The sequence below is a fragment of the Acipenser ruthenus genome, chromosome 11, assembly GCF_902713425.1.
Source record: "Acipenser ruthenus chromosome 11, fAciRut3.2 maternal haplotype, whole genome shotgun sequence".
Lineage (NCBI taxonomy): Eukaryota > Metazoa > Chordata > Actinopteri > Acipenseriformes > Acipenseridae > Acipenser > Acipenser ruthenus.
The window spans coordinates 35,048,540-35,074,134 of record NC_081199.1 but is presented as its reverse complement, the minus strand read 5'-3'; the positions used below and the strand labels follow the sequence as shown (position 1 = coordinate 35,074,134).

Here is a 25,595-nt window from a genome sequence, read left to right as displayed (position 1 = left end):
TACCCCATACAATTCCAAATACAGGGTTTACTGTACATCATGATCTAGATATCTGCATCCTTGCTCAGCCTGCAGCACATCTCCATGAGCCACTGTACCAGCTGATCTGTGCACCACAGGCTACAGGCTACACTCCACCCACCAAAGAGCTGGTGAATGACCTGCATTTGATTATTTTGACTAACAAAGAAAAAGTAGTTTTAATGTGGGATTTAACGCTATTAGAGAATATACATGCAGTGTTCTGAATATCTTGGCAAAAATGATACCACACAAGTCCACTTCGATGAGAAAAGGTTAACGTTAGGCAAACGCAAAAGGGTACACACTTGGTTAAAACCTTGATGTTAGGGAACCTTTAAATGAGGATTTCTACTTTGTCAGAGGTCACAACTTCACATCCAGGAGTCTAAAGCTAGCATAAGCTAGCATAAGCTAGCAGGTAAGCTACCGGTAACATAGCAAAACAGCAGATCCCTGAGAGCTATAGAAGACCCAGGCTCTGTGCTGGGCTACCTTCCTGTTGTGCTTTAGAACTGGAGAATTGTGCAGCTGTTTCATCAAGCAAAAAATAAACAAATGTTAAATAGAACCTTTTCCCAGTTTCCCTGCAGGCTGCATTGTCTGGTATTGAAATGTAAACAACACAAGAAAGTTTTGAATTGCAGAAACCAATTCGCAACAGGTTTTAATAATACACCAACAATATTGTATCTTGCAAATTACAACCTGATCAATGTCATTCATTGTCTGTGATTGCCAAGGAAACCTTTCTTAACACACGAGTCCTATCACCACTGCCCTGGTTTGATGTAATAAGAGACACATTGCTGGCACTAATAAAAAGGTCAGTTATTGTTGGTGTTTAGCTGAAACATAAGTTGTGGGTTTAAGGACAATCTTCCTTTAAATCTTCCTATAAAAATAATAACCATGAACGGCTGTTGAAGTAAACATTTTCAACATGTCACTGCTGTAGTTCTGAGCATATTCTCTGTGTGCAACTACAAGTATTTGTGATTTGTCCCTCTAGTCTTTTGTGGATAGGAAAAGTGGGGCAAAAAGAGCCACAGGCTCACCCATGGCAACATTCTGCCACTCGGGGACTCGGGGAAGAGGCTAGTCAGTCATTCACTGCTGAGACTTTCCAAGCTGCTTCCTCACCAAAAAAATTAAAAATAGAAATATGTTAAAGTGAATGTCCCTCACACTGTAAGCTTCTTATCAGCAATGTTATTTTCTGGCCTTTTTATTTTGTACTGTGGATTTCCTCTTCAAATTACATGTATTTATCTGACAATAGTATTGCCCTTACATTCACATCTCATTGCACTTGATTACAAGGAACTGTTGTTAAAATAGTTTTTATTTAATTTTATTTAATATAAATAAAATTGTTGTTCAGGTTGTGATGATAGGCACAGCACTATTGTATCCAGAACCAATGTGCCTGAGTAAAGTAGTTCCAGAGGACGCTATACTGGATACATTTACTATTCAAGGGGCCGAGTTGCCGCAGTAGTTACTGAAAGACATGTATCAGAGATATACTGTATTCCTCCTATCCCATAACTGTGTATAGAATTAATACTGTGTATATAATTATTACCTCCAGCATCCTTCATTATAAGACACCATCACCAGTGGTGTCACAGAAGCATTACACAGGTCAGTTAAGTTTTCCTTAGATATTTATAGGTAGATGTGTTTTTGTTAATGCAAGGTTTTAATATGGTACTATTGCTTTAGCTGTTTCTATAGAAAATGGCAAATGACACAGACATAAAAAAAACACCATTATCAACATACACTGAGAGGTACTGTTGTTTATCCAAACGTGTGAAGATTGATGAGGTCCTAATCTAAGTTCCTGCCCTGGCAAGGCCATCTGGTCAATATATTCACACAAAAAATGGACACAATTGCTACATTACCTATGTGGCTAATAGCCCATCAATATTGCCCTTAAAGGTCACTTTTCTGTGTTCAGTGAGAACAATAGTTCTTTGATATCTAATATATGATTTAGGAAATCAATTAATCAATTATTTTGTACAAACAATGTTAAACCGCTCTCTTAAGTACTACAAACAGATAGCACTTCACAGATACTGCTGTATGTCCAAGTGAGGATTAACTAGGCTAATTCTTCTGTAAACATTTGTTTTTACAATCTTGACACATCTACAGATATAAGAATGTCAGAACAATGGCTTTATGGCGTGCTGTGTTAACTGGATCATAAAATGTTTCATATTGTGGTAATAGTGATCCTGAGGTAATTATGCGTTTCAGAAGCACACAATATTTTAATTGTTCTAGAAATTGGAGCAGCTGATGTCCCAGATTAGCAGTACTTAATTTTGTATTCATCCATCATGCAACTTTTTAGCTCTAGAGCACCCATGTTTCCATTGTCTAAAAATTAATTGTTACCTCATATTCGCTTTTTTAACATTATTTTTGGTTTACCTTGTTGTTGAAAATCATTTAGTTCTCCTCTTGACTTCAGGATAGGCCAGCGTTTGAAATGCAACACTACAGATAAACTGCTGCATCCAGGAACCTTTGCTGTAGGTCATACTGTCTTCTGGAAGCAGCTATAGAAGTCATTTTGAATTCTAATACATGAAGAAGTTAGGTAACAGGAAGCTGCAGCAACTTTTTATCTAGTATTGTCTTAATATTTGTATATGCCAAATTGAAGTATAAAGTAAAATAAATTAAAAAAAACAATCTTCAACATAAGAGATTAGTACTCATTAATCATGCAGGTTATGCTATTGTTTATATTATTTGTTTATTTAGCAGACGCCTTTATCCAAGGCGACTTACAGATGCTAGGGTGTGTGAACTATGCATCAGCTGCAGAGTCACTTACAATTACGTCTCACCCGAAAGACGGAGCACAAGGAGGTTAAGTGACTGAGGTGGGATTTGAACCGGGGACCTTTTGGTTACAAGCCCTTTTCTTTAACCACTGGACCACACAGCCTCCTGTGTTGTTGGTACCCTGTTGTTAGTGAATATTTACACTGAGATTCAAGTAATCTGCATATATCCAATACGTTAAAAGTTCATAACATTGCTCTTTTAAAACAAAAAGGAATGTTATTTAAAACAGTGAAACAGGATTGCTGGTTTAAAATTCCTGCACCCATTGTGCAGACACGTTTTAACCATTCAGCTAAAGCCGGTGCTTACAATGTTTAGACAAGTCAGAAGTTCCAATAAACAACTTATTATTCCAATAAACAATTAGCGCTGTGATTACATGCACTTGCTGCAGACTGATTATTATGAAACATAAACTGCATGGCATGTATGTAAGAGTTGTGTAGGTTACAAACTGAGTGAACTAATTCTTCACACTAGCATTATTCGGTTTACATTCTTGTTTGCCCTCTATTACTCTTGAATGGTCTATTTTTGATCCTGACAGTGTGCTTCTTGCATAACAAATGGTCTGTTTCAGATACTGGGACATTGGTCCCTTTGAAACCTCTGTAACTAATGCACACTGTCATTAATCTGTACAGAACTTCAGGGCCGTTGAAGTACTTTACAGAATTGCAATATCTTTAAATGTTGTTGCTTGGTTCTCAGAGATATCCTACAGGATTGGAGTAATGAAAATATATTTCTATACTTTTCTTTGAACCACAGTATCAATAATGTTTTTAAATGACAGGAGGGTGCGTGAAGAGAGGTGAGTTGCCCAGGGCAGAATGACTTATTCCCAACTGCTATAAGGAAATGAAATGATATTAAAAGTACCTAAACTAAAAGCCTTACAATAAAGGGAGATTGTGTAAAATAAATAAATATGTAAAGATTATTGTGTTATATGTCTGAATACCAGAATCTATAATACAAGTTCAAAGAAGTGTATGTTTTGATTGGCAATGTTCCAAGCTGACATACACTGAGAGTTATTTTTCATAACCTTGGTACACAAAGGGACCTATTTTAATTAACTAAATGTTTACTGCCAATGTTTATATTAATGAAATAAACTGTTGTGCATTTTCTATAATAATTGCATTGTGCAGAGTTGCTCTCTGTATGATTTGTCTTGTTTAACAAGGTTAGCGGCATTTATTTGTTTTTCTCATTATTTCTGAATAGCAAGGCATCTGGCAAAATACAAAATGAAGTGTGTCACCATGGGTAAAAAGTGAGGCAGTGGCAGCAGAAGGAGGTGTGTGTAGCAATATAACTGTGGGAACAGTTAGAGTGAAGATCAATCCAGCTGTCCATTTGGAGACCGAATTTAGACAGTGGTGGATGTAAAGAAAAGGCGAAGTCCGACCGTAGATACAGTAACTTGTCCACCACACCACAACTCAGCCACCAACAATTCAGTACAAACAGCATATTGTGGTCTAGAGAGGCCCTGAGTTGGGGATACAATGGGGTCTCTAGTGGGAAACAACCAACACAGGAAGGTATTTAGGTAACACTGGGGAATCATAAAACTGCAATCCGGAACGAAGGAGGAGAATAATAAAAACATCAACGAGTGCAACAGAGAGAAAAGGCCAAAAGAAGGACGGACACAGTATGTTACATATAAATATTTATTTTAACAGACGGGCCGCCAGATTAACACAACATGGCAATAAAGGACTATGTTCTAAAGCTAGTTTAAAAAACAAATCATCAGGCTTCTATCCCCTTGTTCACCAACATCTGGAGTGTTATTCCCCCTGCATGTGCACATCCAATCTGTGGTAGGCTTTCCAGTCTCATCCAAAAGGCCTGGCTTTTGTTATCTTTCTGCAATTAGATACAGTGAGTGACAGCACAAAGCGCTTCTGTTCCTCCGCAGCACAAAGGGTATCCTTTAACTGCTATGGAAATCGGTTCCAAAAATACCTTGTTGCTTTTTTTTTCCAGCATTTACCTTTTCAGCTCCTGGCCTAATGAGCAAATCATTATGTGCATGGAAACTTATTTTCGTACAAAGGACTACTGTTTCTGTGACTTTATGTGTAAGGTTATGCTAACAAACAGACGTACAGATGTACAGATTATGTAAACCATCTGCTTCTTTAAAAATTAAAAATACCTAATCATAATTAAATGACATTTGACACGTTTGCCAAAGTTAGTCCCCCAAACTACTTAATAATCAGCTCTCGGCTAAAACTGTTACTGTAGCAAAAAAAAAAAGAGCACTGTAGCAAAATACTAGGTATCTACACATTTTATTAGATCCCTTTAATATTAAACTACAGCAGTGCTAAATTCCCTGAAGCCCACTTATTGTCTTCAAACCTTTCAACAGGGAAGAAGTGCCCAAGACAGCTGGCTACTTTTGACCCCGCCTGTCAATGCTAGTTCACAATCAGCCAATCACAGTGTACCCTTTGTGGGCAGAAGAACACAGAGCATAGATGCCAAGGGGGCTCTCCCATCCAGAAGCAGCACTGAGAAGCGTCTTTAGCTGTCATTAGAAACGGGGGATTGGCATTTAAACTTTCAGAGCAAACCGCATTTCCTAGCATGCTTCCACAACCCATGGTGCATCCAAACACAATGAAGATATACAGTAATGGCACACACAAATAGAGCCATACTGCAGTTAGAGGTTAATATTCTTGCTTTTTTATGACTATTTTTGGTGATAATGTCAGCTCTATAGGAAATATTTTCCAGTGTAATAAAAACACCACGTACTTCTTTATTTTTGTTTTGATTTGCTTGAGGTGTTGTTTTTGTAGTTTACCAGGGTGATGTAAAGCGATGATTAAAATGGTGATGAGAGTAGGTTGTAACTTTACAGCTTGTACCTTTGGTGAATATTCTATTATAAAGTACAGTGCACAGTACATGTTCAAAAACAATAGATACATATATAGGCCTATTAATGGACTGTACCTGTTGTTTTCAAATTCCCTGGTAACAGACCATTTCAATTCCTCATACTTGATTCAGAATTTCAATCTATTTCTACATTTAGATTCATAGCAATGAATAAATACGAAAAACGTTAGAAATATACATTAACTCCTTTATAGCAAAGACCCTTCAAAGCCTTTTGTATTTGATCCCTTTTCTTAAGGGCTGGCTTGTTAAGAGAGAATAAAAAGCTTAACCAAGTCCACCCACACAAGATACTGCTGCAAATACATGCACAGAATTTAAAATGTTTCCTTCTGTTAAATAGCTGGCACCATTTCTCAGACTTGTCAATACTGTTCAGAGAAACTAACCTTCCCTCCTTGATTTCTTGCACAGTTTTCTGTCTTAATAGATAGCAATTTTGGGATAGCAAACCAAAGGTGTTACAGTAATCCGTCGCATATCCGACTGCGGTAGGACCTGAGTCAGGGCGGATGTGTAAAAAGTCGGATGAATGAATCCTGTTTTAAATACCATTATACACAGCTGTAACAATTACTATATTCACACAATTATTGTTTTGAGATTCAGGTTGGAGCTTCTCTAAATCCCTTGTTGAGAAAGATACAGGGTATTAATGCCTGTGACAGAGTAGCCGTCTGCCGTGTGGGTGTGTGCATTCGCTGCTGAGTGACAGGCAGGAGATCAAGATGGAGGCTGAAGTTGATATGCCCCGCAGGCGAACAGGATTTATGCCAGCAATGGCAGCGCACGGAGCACATACAACACAGTGTACAAAAACCTTGGTAACATCTACAATATCTGAACTAATCTTCTCTGTTCAATAATAAACTAACATTGCTGAAGCGGTTGATTATGGCAGATAAATGGTTACGGCAGATATGTGACAGGCGGATACGCGACGGATTACTGTACTTTGCAAACCTGTGCCGAAAAGGAGCATAGAGCAAATGTATCAGGACGACTTCTTGTGTTGATGGTTATATGGTAACTTTGTAAATATTGTAATTAATGGCATTAATGACTTTCAATTTTAGTACCACTACAGCCACCGTGCTCTTCTGTAGTTTAATATTGTGTAAGGTTAAGGCAGTGGGGGGAGCAGTATTGTTTGGTGCACTAGCTTTACAGCTTCTGATACCAGCAGGTGAGATCAATGTTTATAGAAAGTGAATATACTGTGCGGCCGTCACTTTGTATCAACTGACAACCTTTGAAACAGTCACTTCCTCACACACACTCAATATCGAACCAAATAAATAAAGTATATACTGAACAGTTTGATCTAAAATGGAGCCCAATGAAAATATTGGAAGTTGTGGCTTAGAATAGGTGAAAAGCTCTATAACCTGGCTTCGTTGTTCAGTGACTACAACGCTTGTCGGTTCAGGCGCAGTCTCTGGTTATTTCAACTGCAAGTGGTGCAAAAACAGGAATTGCGGTGCTTTAATTTGTTATTTAACAAGGCTTTTATTGTGAATCTTGAATGGTTTTCGGCATTTCTTTATGTTATCACCGAAAGCCTCTGAAATATTGTCAAGTCATTATAAATGATTCATTTCACTGTCTGCTTTCAAAAGTTTTAATCTTCTTGCTAGGAAGAAAAACACTGTTTTCCCAGCTCTACAAGAATTCTTTCAGGTGATCTTTTGTGGAAAGGATTTATTTCTTTAGAGGGGTGGAAAGGGATGACTTGTGAGAAGCAACAGCTACAGTACATTGTTGGTGGAGGAATGTTTTGTGAGAGCGGTATCTGGAGGATAGAAGAGTGAAATGATGCTGAGCTCTTCTGTCAAGCACACATCTGACAGGGGTTGGTTTGACTGCTGTTATTGCAAATACATATTTCTTAACAATCAGGTACCTCAGTGCTTTATGACTTGTATTATTTCCCTGTTCTATAGCACTATTCAATCAAATGTCCAGACATGAAGGACACTGCATTATCAAAAATTGTGTTTTCATTGTGTGTGAATATAGCTGTAATACAAAAGCAGCCTTATGATGCTATAGTCAGTTCTATAGAAAAGCAGACTTATGATGCTTTAATCAGTTCTAAAAGTTACAATCTCCAATGTACCCGTAAAAAACGGTGTATAAGTTGCACTGGTGTAAGTGACTCGGAATCTTACTTCCTGCAGTGTGCTGTCAGCAAGAGTAGATTCGTCATAAAAACTCAAACAGATCTAAAACATAATGCATAAGCATCTGTTAAAACAGGTTAATTGCATTTTTAAAACGTCTGTTCACATTGTTTCAAAGTGTTGAGGATTGTTAGTATTCTATAACTCTGTTTGTGAAGATGCTCAAGTACTTACTGTACATGCAAATGCATGACCAATGGAGTGCACAATACCTTCTTAGTTTTGAAATTGCATACAATAACATTATTCTAAATAAGGGACTGCCCTGTTGGCCCTTAAAAATCTGCTATAAATGAGAAAATGTGATTCAAGTATACCATTACCAATCAAAGACTCCACCAGCCTTCACTGGTTTTGTTTTTTTTAACAGCCAGATGCTGCAGAAGATTGCAAAAGAAAACTTGCTATTCTAATAAGTAACTAGAAGATCTCTTACGCAAGTCTGAAATAATTTATCTCCTGTAATCTCCTGAAGTGTTCAGAGTCCGTGAGGAAATACTTCATGGGGACATAAATGACAGGAACAGCGTGCTTGGAATGTTCAGTTAGACTGGATATTTACGACCTGGTCATCATTAGCAGCAGTTGTCAGGGGCAACCATGACTGACGTGACAGAACAATATTCAATCTTCATATAAACATCATAAAACATGAATAGAACGTGACAGAACCTTTGAGTTTCATGCCTGCCATGTTCTATTCGAATTCTTCTGTGTTTAACCAAAAGAAAACAAGTTTCTCTCGTTTGATCTGATTAGACATGTGTTATATTTTAAAACAGATTACTTCTTAATTAATCTGCGATTTTCCTCTGGAGTGTTTGAGGAGTTGCATGGCACAGTACGACTTTGGAGCTTTTCAGGGGATCATATACACACAGTAAACAGATAGATACATAGAGCAATTTGCAAATCTTTCTTTGTATTCTTTTTAAATGTACTTATTGGAACAGTTCCTGCTTTGCATATCAGTCATGGTGATTCAAACATTAGGTGGAGCAAAGAAGCAAGCACACATGTGATACCAAAAGAAAAACAGAAGCATTTAGTGCAATCTTTATTGTAAATGTACTGTCCCTCACTTCACCAATGAATTTGCTATACAAATGCATCCCTGGCATGAATTCTATTTATGTAAAACGTGTTACAGGTTTGTTTTCAGTCATAATGGGTGACACAGCAAAGCTGATAGTCTTTCATAAATGGCTGATAGTAGATAGCTGGTGCTTCTGTATTGAAGGAGTAGTCTTCAAATTGAGAACTCTATGGGCCAATCTGGTGAACAGATATACACAACCAACTTCCCTGAAGGAATTAAAGGTGGTGATAACTGAGGAAAGATCACATATCTTCAACTACTATAATGAAACAGAAGTGAATGACCTCTGTTGACTCATAGAAAATAATTGGATTACTTCAGGTTGTCATTTTTCAGAGTATAGCAGGTGGGCATTGAAGTTCACAGGCACACTTCTGGCTACATCAGCCCATGTGACCCCATGTGACCCTCAGACTGTGTTGCCAACAATAATTTATTTTTTGTTGATGTTGTAAAGATAACTTTGAAATTACACTCAACATGAAATCCTCTGGTAACCCCTTTCTTGTGTGTGTCTTAAACAAAGAGACTTATGTCTAATGAAATGAAAGCCTAGCCAGTTTTAGCCTTTGGAATGCTACAGAAGAAATTCTGTACAACTATCTCTGGCACTGACATACTATGTGCTCCACTGAGACTGAAACCAACTGCAAAATACTGATAAAACTCTTTAATTTTTACTATTGGAGTCACTATGTAACTATTTAATTGATTCCAAAACCAGTAATCTATATTTTAAAAAATAATAATAATTAGACATAGTGATGATTGATGATGTTTTATTTACATTATGTTGGCCTTGGATTAAAACAAAACAAATGCCAAAAGTAATTATTGAATTTTCTAGACACGTAGTGATGCAGGTAGAAATTGATTCTGTGCACTTACAATTACATATTTATTTCCCCAATGAAACATGTTTCAAAAAGATGCATTCTGAAATTGCAATGTTGGAAACACAACTTGACTAAATTGGAAACCGTTTTTTCCTTTGACCTGACGTGTACACATTTCTACTGCTGTCAACCTGTTGATATTAGAATTGTCATCATTAATTACTAGCCAAAATGTATCCCAAGACACCCAAATTGTACCTCCTTTTTATCTGCTGTCTATCCTTCGAAACCCTATCCTGTACCTTGACTTTGTTTTTTCAGCTGCACAGAACCAATTTTACACTCGTAGTTCAGTAGCTGTGCATGTTCCACTGAACAATTCATATTCATTTAGCAGATTTAAAACAGAATCAAAGAATGCACTTTCATTTCTCTCGCTGTGCACTATTTTCCTAGCATATCTGCAACCACAGTTTAATCCCAATAGTAGGAGGGAGTAGGGGGAATAGTAGGAGGAAAAGGTTTCAGAACATAACATGTTAATAACGTGATCTAAACTCCACTAATATTAATGCATAGGGCATGTATGTAAATACTGAACAGGTTTAGACTGTTACTGGCAGTCTTTATAACCAGATAAAGTATATTCAAAAGGATTAGTCAATGTGCAATCAGACCTGCAACAGTAATTCGGTAAGTTATAGAAAACAATAACATGTGTTTCTTGATGAGTCACTTCTGTGCAGTATTGCAGAAGCTCTACATATTGTCTACTTGTTGTACACAAGTTGCTATTCATAAAAACACAGCTTTAACATAACGTTTTACAAAGAATACGATAGTAACAGATCATACTCAGCCATGTGGCTTTACTGTGTTAAAACAATAGCTGAGGCAGTATTGCTAAACTGCTTAGAGGAGTTCAAATAAATCCTGGTTTAAACAGATTACACTGACTGTTTTTTTTGCGTTTTTTTTTTCAATCCAGTCAAAGTTAAATATTACTTACATCTGAAAATATTTATAGTCCATAAGCATGGGTTCCGTCACCTAGGGGGTGAATTCCACCAAAAAAAATGTACTGAGCCTATGTTAACGTTATTCAGCTGTATTTGGCGACACTGATCAACACGTATATATTTCCTTTTGTTTTAAGGAGCTGTCTGGGTCTGGAAATGTGATTGAATTGAGCCATATAGGGAAACAATGCAAGTCATAATAAAACACTTTCTTGTTTAATTGAACCCGCACCCTAATCCACAGTTTATATGGGTGGTAGGTCAGCAGTTGAATTATGGCCAACAGAACAGTGGCTTTAGATTTGGTAGCTTTGGTTAAATATGGACCGCTTAGTACCATTATGCTATTTCGTTGGGTTTTATCTATAACATATGCTGAACTTGTGTGCACAAATGTCTGCAAATCTTCACATGGATTTGCCATACTCTAGTCTGTGACTTGAATTTGAAAAAATTGTGTTACTATATAAAAACTACCTTAAGAATAATTAAATACATGTTGAAAACCTCAAGGTTTTAAAGTTAAACATGGTAAATCCATCTCAGTTACATATGTGAGCAGGAGGATGATGGGAAATGTAGTTCTGAGAGGTCCATGTGGGTACATGGGAAGCCATCTTGAGGCAGGAAATGCAATTTAAAAGTTTAAAAAAGTGGTCAAAATGTAAAAAATAATAATAATAATAATAATTTAAACAATACACACACCTTACATAAACAGTTGTAGCAACCCATGGGAACATTCTTTTTTTTATAATCTGAAGTGTTCTAATTTGAATGTAAGTTGTGCCTCTTTGTTTAACTAACAGTGTTTTTGGTTATTGGATCTTCTGTTAAAAAAAAATAAAATAATGCTTGTTCTTTATTTTGAAAATGAAAACGTCAATGCATCGATTATCGTTGATAAATGCCATAATACGATAATCGAATACGAAATTAGGGTGCCGATTGCACCACTAGTGAAACCCCTGAGACTTTCCTGTTTGAATAACCCTAGAAACATGCAGGTCAGGCAGGTAGCAGCTGAATGGCAGCCTGTAGATTGGCATTAGGCTGTTCCCAGCAGGCCTCACTGGTGATTTTGCTCTGCTTTCCAAAAACAATATCTCACATACCCTACCTTTTATTTCCTTTTAGGGCCCTATCAACCCGATCAGTGGCAGACATGGGGAGCGTTGAGTTTTATGCTGTTTTAAGCCTGATTTTAATCTGTAATAAGTACTGTACAAAATATTGGAACAACCTGGTGACAAATAAAAACTGTTAGGGACTACTGTGCTTTCACAGTGAGGCCACAAGTTAAACAAATTAGCATTGTGTTACTCAGCTGCTAGACAATTTAAGCAGACTGGAAAGAGAGAGAGAGTTTTTCTGCATTAGGGTGGTCGTTTAACAACACTTGTGTCAAATGAAGACATCAGTCATACTGTATTTCATCTGTATCCTGTATTAGTCATACCTGCAGACTGTCTGGCCATAAAAGCAGGCAGTATGAACTTTTGGTGTTCTTTAGTGTTATTATCCATACTTACTCATAATAATAATGAAAAAAAACAGCACTCACGTATTCAAACATATGATTTGCGAGCCTGAAGGATATGTTTAAAAGAATCATAGAAATATTTACATTTCCATGCCTTATGCCACAATTTAAAAGATATATTTTTCCTGTTACAGCAAAGTCTAATTTTCATGTTGCAAAAAGCCAGACCAGTATGGAAAGTGTGTGTAGGGGAAATTAGTAACCACTTACAGACCATAACAGACCCTTTGATCTTGAGATCCACAAAAAAATAATAAATAAATAAATAAAATAAACTAAAATAAGAAGTCATTTCTACCACTTTCTAATTAGCAACATCAAAAAACACAACAATTGGTTTAAGTGAGAACAGCCCTTTCATTACTGTACAGTCAGCACTATTCATTATGTGTTGGTTACACATATTCTGTGTTATAGTCCTTTTCACTTTCAATACTGTTTCTTAAACAAATCAATCTTTATATATATATATATATATATATATATATATATATATATATATATATATATATATATATATATCCTGTTACACGTAATCAAAGATGTCTAAAAAAAGCTATCTTGGTAATTTCAAATTAACGTCTGAAGCATGAAAAGTGTTTAATAATATGTGTAGGTTCCTTCATTCTGGGGTGAATTCAATCAAACAATACAACCTCTGTATTATTCCTCAATAAATGCAAATCTTGAATACAGTAGCCGAATAGGCAGTGTTTGAGGTGCATATTTATTTGGGTTTGTGTCACACCCTTAAACTTCCACTGATTTCAGGGAAATTACTGTACAGTGTATTTCTGGGAGAGGGCCCTAGCCCTCTATCCATAAAAAAGATGTATGATTATTTGATATCATACAATATGAACCAATATTGCTTTTATTGTTTAAAGAATGAATTATAATGAATAAACTGATTAATTATTAAATATAGAAAGGTTTGATACAGTAGCTGCATCCTCCTGCTATTGCAAACACACTCCCTCTCCCACATGCTCTCAGATTTAAAAATAAATAAATAGATAAATAAATGAATAAATAAATAAATAAATAAATAAATAAATAAAACACAGGCAAATCACTGTCTGTGCCCAGACATCTGAAGCATTGATTCACATCTGCATGCATCAAAGAGATGAAGAACATCGAGGAAGAACAATGGGAAAACATTATAATAAGGAGGCAAAAGGATGAGATGAATCACAGTAAAAAAAAATAATAATAACATGTGCAATTCAGGATACAATTGGAAAGCCATTATTATACACTTTTAGCCTCAGACGTGTTGCTAGCAAAGCACCTAATACTGTACATGCCTGTGCCAATTATGAAGAAGAAACAAAAGATTGCTGGGACTTGACCATGTGGGGCATGTAGCAATGGAGTAAGATGAGTAATGTCTGAGAGAAAATGTTCAAAGACACAGAGCTTGAGATACTGCACTGTGCTGTACATGTGCATTACTAATTTAAGAAAACCCAGTCGAGAAATAACAGAGACATTTGTGCTACATTGTTTTATCACTGGTGCTTTTATGTTGGTATAATTAGCCTTGTTCTTTTTTTTCTAATTTGGATGGTGATTAGCAATACTAATGAGGGAAAAAAGGTTTCTAGTTTTTTTAAACAAAAAAAAATGTACTCTGACGGTTGAGGCTTGAATGGGAGGCTAAATATATCCTGCACATCTGTTATCGACATTCATCCATTATTTACAGAAGTCTTGCCATTTTCAAAAAATGAGACGCTGTAGCCAGAAAGATCTGGGTTCCTGGGCATACCGAGTTCAGGCCCAAGGGAAGACAAAACACGAGGTGGAGGTAAGCCTATACTGAGATATTTTTAAGATTAAGAATATGCCTCTAGAAGTGTTTATTGATGTTATACTTACCTAAAAAATATATATAGATATACTTACTGTAGTTTGTACATTTTTTGTGAAGGCTAAAGAAAGTACAATGAAAACAAGGTGACTGATTCTCAACATATTTAATACAACTTTTGTTTAAATAAATACAAGAAAGATTCACAAAGCTAATTGAAAAATCTAAAAATTATTTCAAATTCTAAAACTAATAAGAGACCACTTAAGACCACTTACAATCTGCTAAATGAAATGCCTGCATTCTTATTTCAGGTTTAGTAACTTTATTGGGTGTGTTTTTTCCTTTCTAAGAAAGCTGTCCTAATGATGAATTAAAGTAATAAGCTTTTGTCCATACAGTTTAATGTATTTTTCTTTGTACATTGTCTGCTATTTGTGAAAGTACTAAATACTAATTTCCTATTTGATATTAATTATTAAATGATTTGAAATGTACCCATTTGTCATGATACAGTAGTCTTACACTCTTACACTGTACAGCTAATTTCAGATGATTTTGGTTTTTATGAAATACTTTTTATTTTTATTTATTTATTTATTTTTATTGAAAACTAGCAATTCTGTCCAGAATATCTTAATAAGTTATTCATCTGATATAAACCAGAAACTTCCAATGCATCAGCACTGGGACAAAACTCCTATTACAGAAGTTGACCCAATAAGGTTTAGCTGCTTTGGAACCATCCTTTCTCTGTTTCATAAAAACATAAGATCACATGCAAAGGAAAGCATGTTTCCGGAATGCAAAGCAATGCAAAACATAGTAATGTGAGCTCTTTAGCATTTGCCATTGGAGCACACATGGCTAATTTTTCACTGCTGATGAATGACACTTATGATGAGGAAGGTCTGGTCTCCCAATTGAACATGCATGTGTATAAATGATGACTATATCCAAGGGACTTTATCTTCTTACATGGTGGCTTGGAATTACCAATAAGTTAACAAGAGAAAAATACCTTCTGTAAGAATCTTGTTTAAATACTAAGGTAATCCAAAACATACCAACCAGAAAATATGGAAAAAATATTATTGTAGTGAATAATTAACAGCAATTGTGCTAAAACACATTCCAGTTACAAATAATCCCTTTGTGATCTCCAGTCTTCTGGCTAGCTGGTCACAAAAACCTTACCAGACATATCTAGTCAACCAGATGCAGCTATTAAATTAACATTTAGGGCCAATAAGTCCCCATCTATATTGGTCACATACAAAAAAGTTATATTGTATCAAGGAGACACACAGCTGAGCATACACCAATAGTGTTATCCAACACAAAATGTTGTAATTGCCTACTGTAATTCAGTAAAGGTGGTTTTGAAATAGTGTATGTAGTACTTGAAATGGGGAAATACTGGGTTCCCTGAGAGGACTCATCTCAACTAATGGGTGTAAAGTGTATATCTACTGTATTTACAGTATGGTGCATTGCAATGTCAGACTCAGAATGTTTCAAATGAAATTAATTGTGCCAAAATGTTAATTTATTCCAACCAGATTAAAAGTATTATAAAAATTGGAACTGCTTAATTATTAGGCTGTGTATACAATAAGACAAGTATTACATTCTATATACAGAACTGAAATCAGAATAAAATAGTTACCATGACAACATTGTTTGCCACATTTTTTATATGAAACTGACAACTGTTTTAAAATACATTACTGCAGATGCATATGTATATGGTGATAGTCTTGTTTCACATTTGACTTTAAGTGGAAAAATGTGTTTTCATAAAAAATGTTGTTTAGTTTATCACTTCTAGCTCATATCTTAGATGAAATGCAATGCAGTCTGACAATTTAAACTGCACGCCAAACCAGTCTGAGCTGACTAAACCACTGCACGCAATACCCAAAGGGATTAAAAATCTAAACATGTCGATTTCCAAATTACATGAGCAAAGCTGAGAAACCACTGTCAGTGAATAAAATGTGCACATCTCAAATTTTTTGAAAATGTGATCATTGGGCTCATGCTCATCTAGTGTTACATGTATTTGGAAGAACTAGCAAGAAGATTCGACCACTGGTATGAATGTTGCCTGCATGTTGTACTATTATTATTATTATTATTATTATTATTATTATTATTATTATTATTATTATTATTATTATTATTATTATTATTAACTCTACACTCATGTTATGGTAGAACATTGTTTATAACAATTGTTTATTTGTAATGCTGGTTTAATTGTACAGTGTTACCCTCGTTTTCCATCACATTCATTTTTTTTTACATATAGGCCGTCATAAATAATATGCAGCCATTAAAATCTTGCATGACATTCAATATGATACTGTATGGATACAAATCAATAAGGAGGTTTAACCATGTCAGCACTCTTTGGACAGCGCTATTTAAGGCCAAACAGAAACAAATGTATTATGATTCTCACTCAACAGATTAAACACATTATATTTCATTTATTTATTTTGGCATAACTAACAAAAGTAAAGTTTTACTGATAGGGTTTAGCAATTAATAAGGTGTGAAGTCTTTAACCATAGCTATAGATGAGTCTGTAGGCCAGAAGTATTTACTGATCAAAATGTCCGAAGTAATCAGTAGCCAAAAAATATGGACTGACTCATTTAATGAGTAATGGTTAATTACATGAGGCTGAAAACAAAACAAAATGAGTTAAATATGGAAAGCAATGTGCAAGTCTGGAGTACATTCCAAAGGAATTATGCCATAAATACCGTACATCTGACTAGAGAGAAGGAATCTACACAAGTCACTAAAAGAAGACATCTTGGAAAGTGGATTTATCTAACCTTATGGTATCCAAATTCCATGTATGCATGGGAGTATACATGTACATATTTTCGCAAAGTGAAACACACAGTTAAGTACTGATTTCCATGGTTTACTTACTCTTGAATCAACTGAATATGCTGAGATTTCTACTAAATGGTTTTCCCTTCAGACAGAAAGCAGATTGTACTCTCAGTAGTGTGAACTTGTGCACAAGCCTAATTACCAACATACATGTATGTTCTACCTTTCGTAAAGAAGTGATAACCAATTCAATGCAAGAAATTCATTGTGTTGCACCGCATTAGATGCATCAAGAGTATTACTGTTCCCCTCCAGCTGTCCTGACACTCTTGCTTGTTTTAATTCACATTTTATATAAACATCTGCATCCTGGCACCCGTGCTGTAGTTCACATGGATTTATTGCAGCCAAACCGTTTGAGTGACTTCGAACAACATATTCCAAGTTGAAGTATAAAATACAAGCAAAGAATACAAATATGTCAGAAGATGAAAAGGGTGTCCAGTATCTGTCTACACTGTTAATGGTTATAAGACTAACCACATTTATATTTTGTTTGAACTTTCAATTACTTTCCTTTAATTCAAGGCAAAATCAATTTTGTTAAAATGAAGCAGGCTGGATCTATAATTTTCAATAAGGATAAAAAGTCACAACACTTAATAAACCAGCTCTAGCATTACATACAAAATGTAAATAGGAACACCCCAAAGTCACCTTGTGAGCTCTTAGACCAGTTAGCATTTCTGCACTGGAACTAATCTGTTTATTCCCAATGTTATCAGATTTCATTTGACAAGGTTCTGTATACTGAAGCTCGAAAAGAAATACACCCAATTCCAAGGAGACTTATTAAGACTTAAAAAAGGATTGTGTGGGTTAGAGCAACTGGAAGAACAGGTGATCCACTTAACACTTGTCACTAAAGACAGTAAAAAAGACGTAATAGTGCTAAGCAGGTGTTACTCAAAGCTGGCAGGTTTTAAAATGTACTAATCGTCTTTACACATATATTTTCCAGTATAAAGTCCAAATATACCTAACCAGTGTCTTCAAGCTTTTATTTAAGTTGTCCAGTTTGTAGGAACCTTTCGACCCTCATATCTCAAGACATATTCATATTTTATAGAAGCCTAGTAGCTGTAATAATGAATGTCCCTCAGTTGCTATTCTGTACTGTATTGCACACAGCAGAGTGAATATGTTTTAAAGAAATAGTTTTTGAGAGAAAGATAAAAGGCTGCTTTGCTACTGTATGGAACATTACTGGGTTTTATTAAAATACACAAAATACTTAGAGTAGCTACTGAATATGTTTGTGGGTTTTCGGCAAACTGTGATACCACATATTGTTCAATCTAAGTTTAACACCCTGGGGGCTAAAAGCCTGTAAGAATTGGCAAGATTTGATAAAGCTGCAGCGACAGATAAAGCTCTGATCCTAATTTGTTAATGGAATCACAAATGAACAGTAGCATAAAAAAATTAAAAAAAAAAAAAAAGATCTGTGTCATTTTCAGAAACATGTGTTTAATTTATATACATTAAGTAACACATCTGTTACTGGCTCAAATAAAATGAAATACAAAGAAAATGTGCCTAACATGAGATCAAGATCACCTTAGAATTCAGCTTCATTCATTGTTTCCCTTTAAACTTTTGTTTGGTGATGAGATGGTTATTTCAGCTAATGAGATCCCATCTATCCTCACAGACAAACAAACAATTATTCCTTAAGTGGCATATGGTCAGACATGAAAAAGATCAAGCCTGCTGCTTTTAAGGGCACTTCCTTCATTTTCCATGTCAGATCATGATTCAATAATGCCTGCAAATCTTCTTTTACTCTCCCTATTACCCTAGTGGTTTATCTTGTCCAATTAGCCATCTGCCATGCCTGTATCGCTATACAAATGCAGCACATTCCCATCAGCGGAGACAACGACATCCCATCAGCAAGGCCGTTGTTCCATCTGACAATCAAGAATCACACCCCATTGTTCTCGATTCATGATGTTACACAGAGTATAGCCGCCATGTGTGATCAGCAAGCAGGATACTAGAGGTCCTCCTGTGATGTGGGATGGATGCCAAGCCATATTTTAGACGAAGCCTAGTATCACAAAAAAATTAATCAAATCTGCAGTATTGAGATTTGCACTAATAACCAGTAATAATGGAAACATCTTAAGCACACTTGACTTGGTTTCCACATCACTATTTTAAATTGAGCCTACAGATCATTTTGATTCCTCCAGACGCAAGTAAACTTCTAGTCAGAAGAAACATTAGGTGCCTTCTCTGTGTTACAAACTGCAAGAGCATGTGACCATGTGCTAGCTGTTGTGAGCAACATCAGTGGTTGAATCCTGATGTTTAGCCAAATTAATCTACTGTAAGCTAAGCTGCTTTTAAACTTAAAAAGATTAAACAAACTAGACTACTGTACTCCTAACACCCTGACTGCACCACTCTTTTCCTTGCAACCAACTGCAAAGCGAATGCGTTCTTACGGCAGATTTTGTCATGGTTTGGATCATTAGTATTAAGCTTGAGTTTACTGTATCATGTGGAGAATTTAGGCCACTAGATATTTTATATCACAGTTCCTCAGGGCACAAGAGTCAAAGCAGCTGCAAAAACACATTTGTGTAGGTTGATCTATAGGCACGATGTACATGTTTCCTATTTTGATGATCCCCTGCTCCCAACATTGAAAAAACAGCCTCCTTAAATACCCCCCATCCCAGAAATTAAGCTGTTGTTTTAAAAATAAACTTTACTTAATTCCAAATTCTATTTTTATAGCCACAGGTGCACTGTTGTAATGAATTCATTAGGTTCAAAAGCCTTTTATAGACTGTGTGCGACACTATCAGTGAGTGAGAGACTCAATCAATTTAAGTAGTTGTACTGCCAGCATATCGGCTACTGTATTTCAGTCAACAGGAACTATTCTAGCTAAACTCCAGTATTCCTAATATTGATCCACAAGCCTGCTGCTGCCAGTCATTTGTAGTTTTTAGCTAGATTAGTGACAGTCATTTCATTGTGGAAAACAAATGCAGTACAAAGACTACATAAAGGGATATTCAGTTGTGTACAGCAACATACAAGATGGCATAGTCTCTTTTCATTGAAATGCCTACTCTTAGTGGGTAAGTAATATAGTTGACATTCAGACACCATTATTGTTGGGCACACATATTACTGGTATGTAAACATTTATTGTCAGGTGAAATCTATATTCTAGTGGTTTGCTACTCCAAATATGGCTGCTGAAGAAGTGGAGGCTTTGCTGTGTGCATGTTAGATAGGCCTACTGTTGTACTACACAGTCTTAAACCTCACATTAAGAAAAGAAGCCAAGCTTAACCAGGCAAATAATGCCTTTGGGTCATTCCATGTCAACTCAACCAGAGTGTCCCACATCAAGATTTAGATTTTGCTTATATTTTGTGTAGTGGAAGATACAGGCCAAATATTTAAGCTCAATGATGAAGATTTACTGAGATACACCCCCTTCAGGGGGTGGTAGTCATACTTGAAACGCATCTCATTTTGGAGTGATTTTGAGGGTCTAAAAATGATAGCCTGTAGAATGCTTGTTTCAGAACTTTGCAAGAATCAATTTTTAAAGATGGCAACAAAGAAGAAATAAGAGGTCTCTGTAGCCCCGTGACAAACCACTTGCATATAAAGATTATACACATTTTATGGTTTTAGTTTTATGGATATATTTATTTATATACGTTTTATGGTTTCTCTTGGTTTAAACTCAAACTATTTGCTAATATAGTACAATATAACCCAAAACAACATAAATGTGTTGTTCATGTTTGTACATTTATTAAACTGAGTACCAAGTCAATTATTTTACCGCAAGTCCTTCAAATCCTCATCTATAAATAAGCCCACCAAAGGTCACTTTGTTAACTCGTGTCCCACAAGGGGTTTCAGCCCTTCAAAGATGGTGCAATTTTCGATACTTTCATCCTGAAGCCTTTTGGTGGAGTCATAAAATAGGTAGACAGTAGCACAGCTGCATACAGAATGTCAGTTAAATTAAGAGCACACCTAAGCAATTTGAAAGTGATATCTCTTCTACTTTAGAAGGAACACGCACTTAAAAATCACTCAGGAATTTGACAATTGGACAATTTTTCAATTTTAAGGCCCCCAGCAACACAGAAATACTAAAGCAGTGGTACGTATTTTGCATGAATTCTACAGAAGACCTACTTGGCTATCTGTAAAGCAGCATTCATAGGGCTACTGACATTCTAAATGTCATTTTAAGATCCTCAAAATCAGACACACACACACACAAAAGGGAGTGTATCTCTGCGAATCTTCACCATTAATTTTAAATATTTGGCCTGGTTTCATACCTGACCTGTGTCTTGTGTCTTCCACTACACAAAATATAAGCAGAATATAAATCTTGAGGCAGTGATTTTCTTGGACTTTGGTTTATTTGACATGGAATGACCGCTTTCTATCTTAGTGTAAACATGTACTGAATTTGGTTCAAACATGGAAAACATGTATTTTTCTTTCCCTCTGCCTCAGGATATGGAATGTCACAATGTATGAATGTAAACTACTGGTGCCATGGAAAACTACAACAGATGTAAATTCAATGAGAGCATACGTTTAAAATGTAGCAATTGTAGAGTTACATTTTAATAAATAGAATTTTCCATCTGTGAGCCGCTTTCTTTTTTTCTTAATATAAAATTCTCTAAAATGATACTACACTGATGTGCTGCAATATTTTACGAAAGAACCTTCTTACATATGTCTTGTTGGAACTTTCTGGGATATATCTGGTCTGAAAGTACTGTTTTATACTGTTGTATAGACATATGCTCCTTTTAACAAAATACATTAAAATATGCAAGTCTACTTTGTGAAAAAGCACAAGCAACAGTTCAGTATATTATTTTTATTTCAATTTTACCATTTCACAACAGAAGTGTAACAGGAATATCTATTCCATTTGATAATCTAGTGTTATTTTTCAAATGTAAAATAATAATGGTTTTGCAGATTACCATGATACCAGTCCAGCTGTGTAACAGCAGGATATGGCATTTGAAGAGGTGAGCATCAAAACAAGTCAAGCATGGAGGTCATTGTTCAACAGATATTAAACGATGCTCTGCTGTAGAAGGCTATTCCTTTCAGAAAACAATCTAATAAATGCAAATATGTGATGATCAGTAAGTATACTGTATTCACTCCAAGGCCACCAAGAACATGGAATCTGCTTTGTGAGCATCTCATGCCTTCAATCAAATGTTAAACCAAATGGAATCTACAAGTACAGAAAGTGATCCCTGCATACAGAGAGGGCAATACAGACACCTAATATCCTTTTTGCTCTAGAACTGTCCTTTCCCTAGCACTATTGATCACTAGATCTTACTGCTTATAGCTTTTTCTGTCCACAGGATATTAGAAAGTGACGTGCCAGGTCTCCCCTGCACTGCCGCTGGGTCTCATCTCTGCCATGGAGGGATCACCCTCTGTAGTGACAAGGTATTTCAATCACTATAATGAATGCAGGCCCTTGTCTTTCAGCAAACAGCCAACAGTGCAAGTGAGAGGAATTGTCTGATGGTTTCAAGATAGAATACTTGACATCATTCTTTCATTTTCATACCGCAGAGCACATGTCAACCATTGGGTCTAATGAAAGCAGAAAGGTCAGGCTTACAAGATCACTTGTAAAATCTTACAAGATCACTTTTAGAAACAAGGGTTCCTGGGTTATATATATATATATATATATGGTTTCTACAGGCATTCACATCTGTTTAGGTTCTGTACAGAACTATTATTATATGTTGGACAATTGGAAAGGTATCAAACACAAGTAGGGTTCCAGAGAAAGCTACAGAGAACAATATACCATATAAAATGTCCAGGAAGCCTTTTTTTCTAAGGGTGCATAAGAATGGCAAACAAACCTTAGAAGTCTAAGTAGTAATTGTGCTGTGTGCCAGAATGCTCAACATATTTTCTCCTGGACTGTGCCAGAATGTTCAGCATATTTTATTAGGGAACTAGCATGGTGTTCATGTTCAAGTTTTTTTCTAAAAGTTTGCTTAAATAAAGTTAAAGTTTGGATATTTTGAGTAAATCTGTTTAACACTGATGACATTGGAGTTTTAAAAAGACTATTGATCAGCCATTTACATCTTTTAATAACGTACAGATGATTGCTTTATTGGAATAGATGCAATCTATTAGTTTAACTAATAATTCATCAAAGAATGTCAATGAATGTTGAAAAGAAAGGACCCAGTGAAAACATAACTGCAGGCATACCGTAATCTTTGTGACAGAACAACTGTACAGTAACTAAACGAACCTGTCGCAACAGGGTGGTGCAACTCAAATCATAACTACAGCAGGGGGCGCAGAACAGAATGTCAGGAGCAAATAAAAAATGAGGATGACCAACAGAAATAAAATGGTGTTATCCAATCCTAATCATGTTTATTATCCATTTTAGTAGTGGTTATTTCATTATTGGTGTGCCATGTTCAAACGGCTAGTTCACCCTCTTGTCTCTGCCAATACTATGCAGCAAACTAGACTGAAAGCGTGATTAGCTTGCAATTATCAAGGGTTTGTGAATAGCAGCTGCTATTTGCAGTGACGAATACACTAATTAAAGAACAATTACATTTGTGAAAATCAGTAAAAACAAAACATTTCATATGAGTTTTGTTGGAAATGTGGCATTTACATTCATGGGATATTGTGCTAATTATTAATAGGCAACATACATGCATTGTTATCAGATTCTTTGTGTGTGTGTTTATTATTATTTCTTAGCAGACGTCCTTATTCAGGGCAACTTACAATTATTACAAGATACCACATTTTACATACAATTACATTATTTGTATACATTATTTTTACATACAATTACCCATTATACAGTTGGGTTTTTTTCTTTTACTGGAGCAATCTAGGTAAAGTACCTTGCTCAAGGGTACAGCAGCAGTGTCCCCCACCTGGGATTGAACCGACAACCCTCCGGTCAAGAGTCCAGAGCCCTAACCACTACTCCACTGCTGCCCTGTGTGTGTGTGTGTGTGTGTGTGTGTGTGTGTGTGTGTGTGTGTGTGTGTGTGTGTGTGTGTGTGTGTGTGTGTGTGTGTGTGTGTGTGTGTGTGTGTGTGTGTGTGTGTGTGTGTGTGTGTGTGTGTGTGTGTGTGTGTGTGTGTGTGTGTGTGTGTGTGTGTGTGTGTGTGATTGATTGATTTTTCCTCCAAGCCATAGATTCCAAATCAAATCAGCCAATTAGAACCAAATCTTAATGCAAAAACGATGTTGTGTAAGCACACAAAGAACCATTTACAGTAAGCCTATGTACAACGTACAGCTAGAATGTATTGACAGGTCCCAGTCCCATCTCTCCATCCCCCGGTCATGGCACATACAATTTGATCTTTGTATTCTGTAAAAAGGTTTTTGTAAACCATGAAATATTCGTAACCTAAAAGCTATGTTAATAAAGTGATGTGGGAACCCCAGTGAATGCGTTTACTGTATTTTTTGTTTCCCCGTTGGGCTTACAGCATTTTCAATAGTACGCAATACAAACATCTACACTGTTGCCTACACAGAATGCTGCAAAATCATTTCCTTCCAGTTATGTATGTGAAATAACAGAACATATTCTTACCTGTTTTAAAAAACGCATCTGTGTCCGAGTCATTCATCCCTTCCTCGGCTGCTTCTGCCAAATTCATCTTTGACCCTGTTGATTTCAGAAAAGGGAAACGCGAAGTATATCCAGGGATGATTATTACAAAAATCAGTGCACGATCTCCTCCATAGTCTGGTGTTCCTAGTCGCCGCAGTTCGTTTTCCAGTCGTGGGTTTCCGTCCGTGTTATTACAAAGAACAGCCTTGCAATACTCTATTGTTTAGATTTCACCCTCCTCTTTCTAGCAGCTCCGGCGCCACAAAAGCAATCCACGGCACATGTGACACACAGGGAGATGCAGTTATACCTATGGAACAATCTGATGATACATAACAGGAACCTGTTAATTTAGATACACATCTCAAAAATATATAACTGAGGCATACTCCAAATTAGTTAAAGTATGAAGCATCAGAGTAGGGATCCTTCACTTGATGCGTACCAGTTGGTAGAGATTCAGCCATGTCATAACAATCTGCATGTAAGTGACTGGTGATAAGCATAGGTTCATTCTCCTGGTGGTCCTAAACAAAATACAGACTATAATTCAATTGACACTACGCTCATCTATTGAAAACAATTGTAGAGTTATGGTGCTGTATGAAAAAATGATGCACTACCAGCCTATGCAGTGTGTAAAGGTTTGCTTGTTTAATATGATAGCATTTCTCCATCTCACAAACCAAGG

The 25,595-nt window shown here is 36.1% G+C and overlaps 1 protein-coding gene across 4 annotated transcripts in view; it reads right to left on the bottom strand.

Moving 5' to 3' along the window:
* LOC117426643 (kalirin-like) overlaps positions 1 to 25,574 on the bottom strand; it is a 168,510-nt gene extending 142,936 nt beyond the window's left edge. For 3 of the 4 annotated variants that reach the window (XM_034044456.3, XM_059033817.1, XM_034044459.3), the window contains exon 1: positions 24,884 to 25,573. In XM_034044456.3, coding sequence (XP_033900347.3) covers positions 24,884 to 24,950 — 67 coding nt within the window. In that variant the 5' untranslated portion in view covers positions 24,951 to 25,573. Of the gene's footprint in view, positions 1 to 24,883 lie in introns of all 4 variants that reach the window. The other variant, XM_034044457.3, reaches the window with a different exon arrangement.
* Between the last annotated feature and the right edge of the window lie 21 nt (positions 25,575 to 25,595).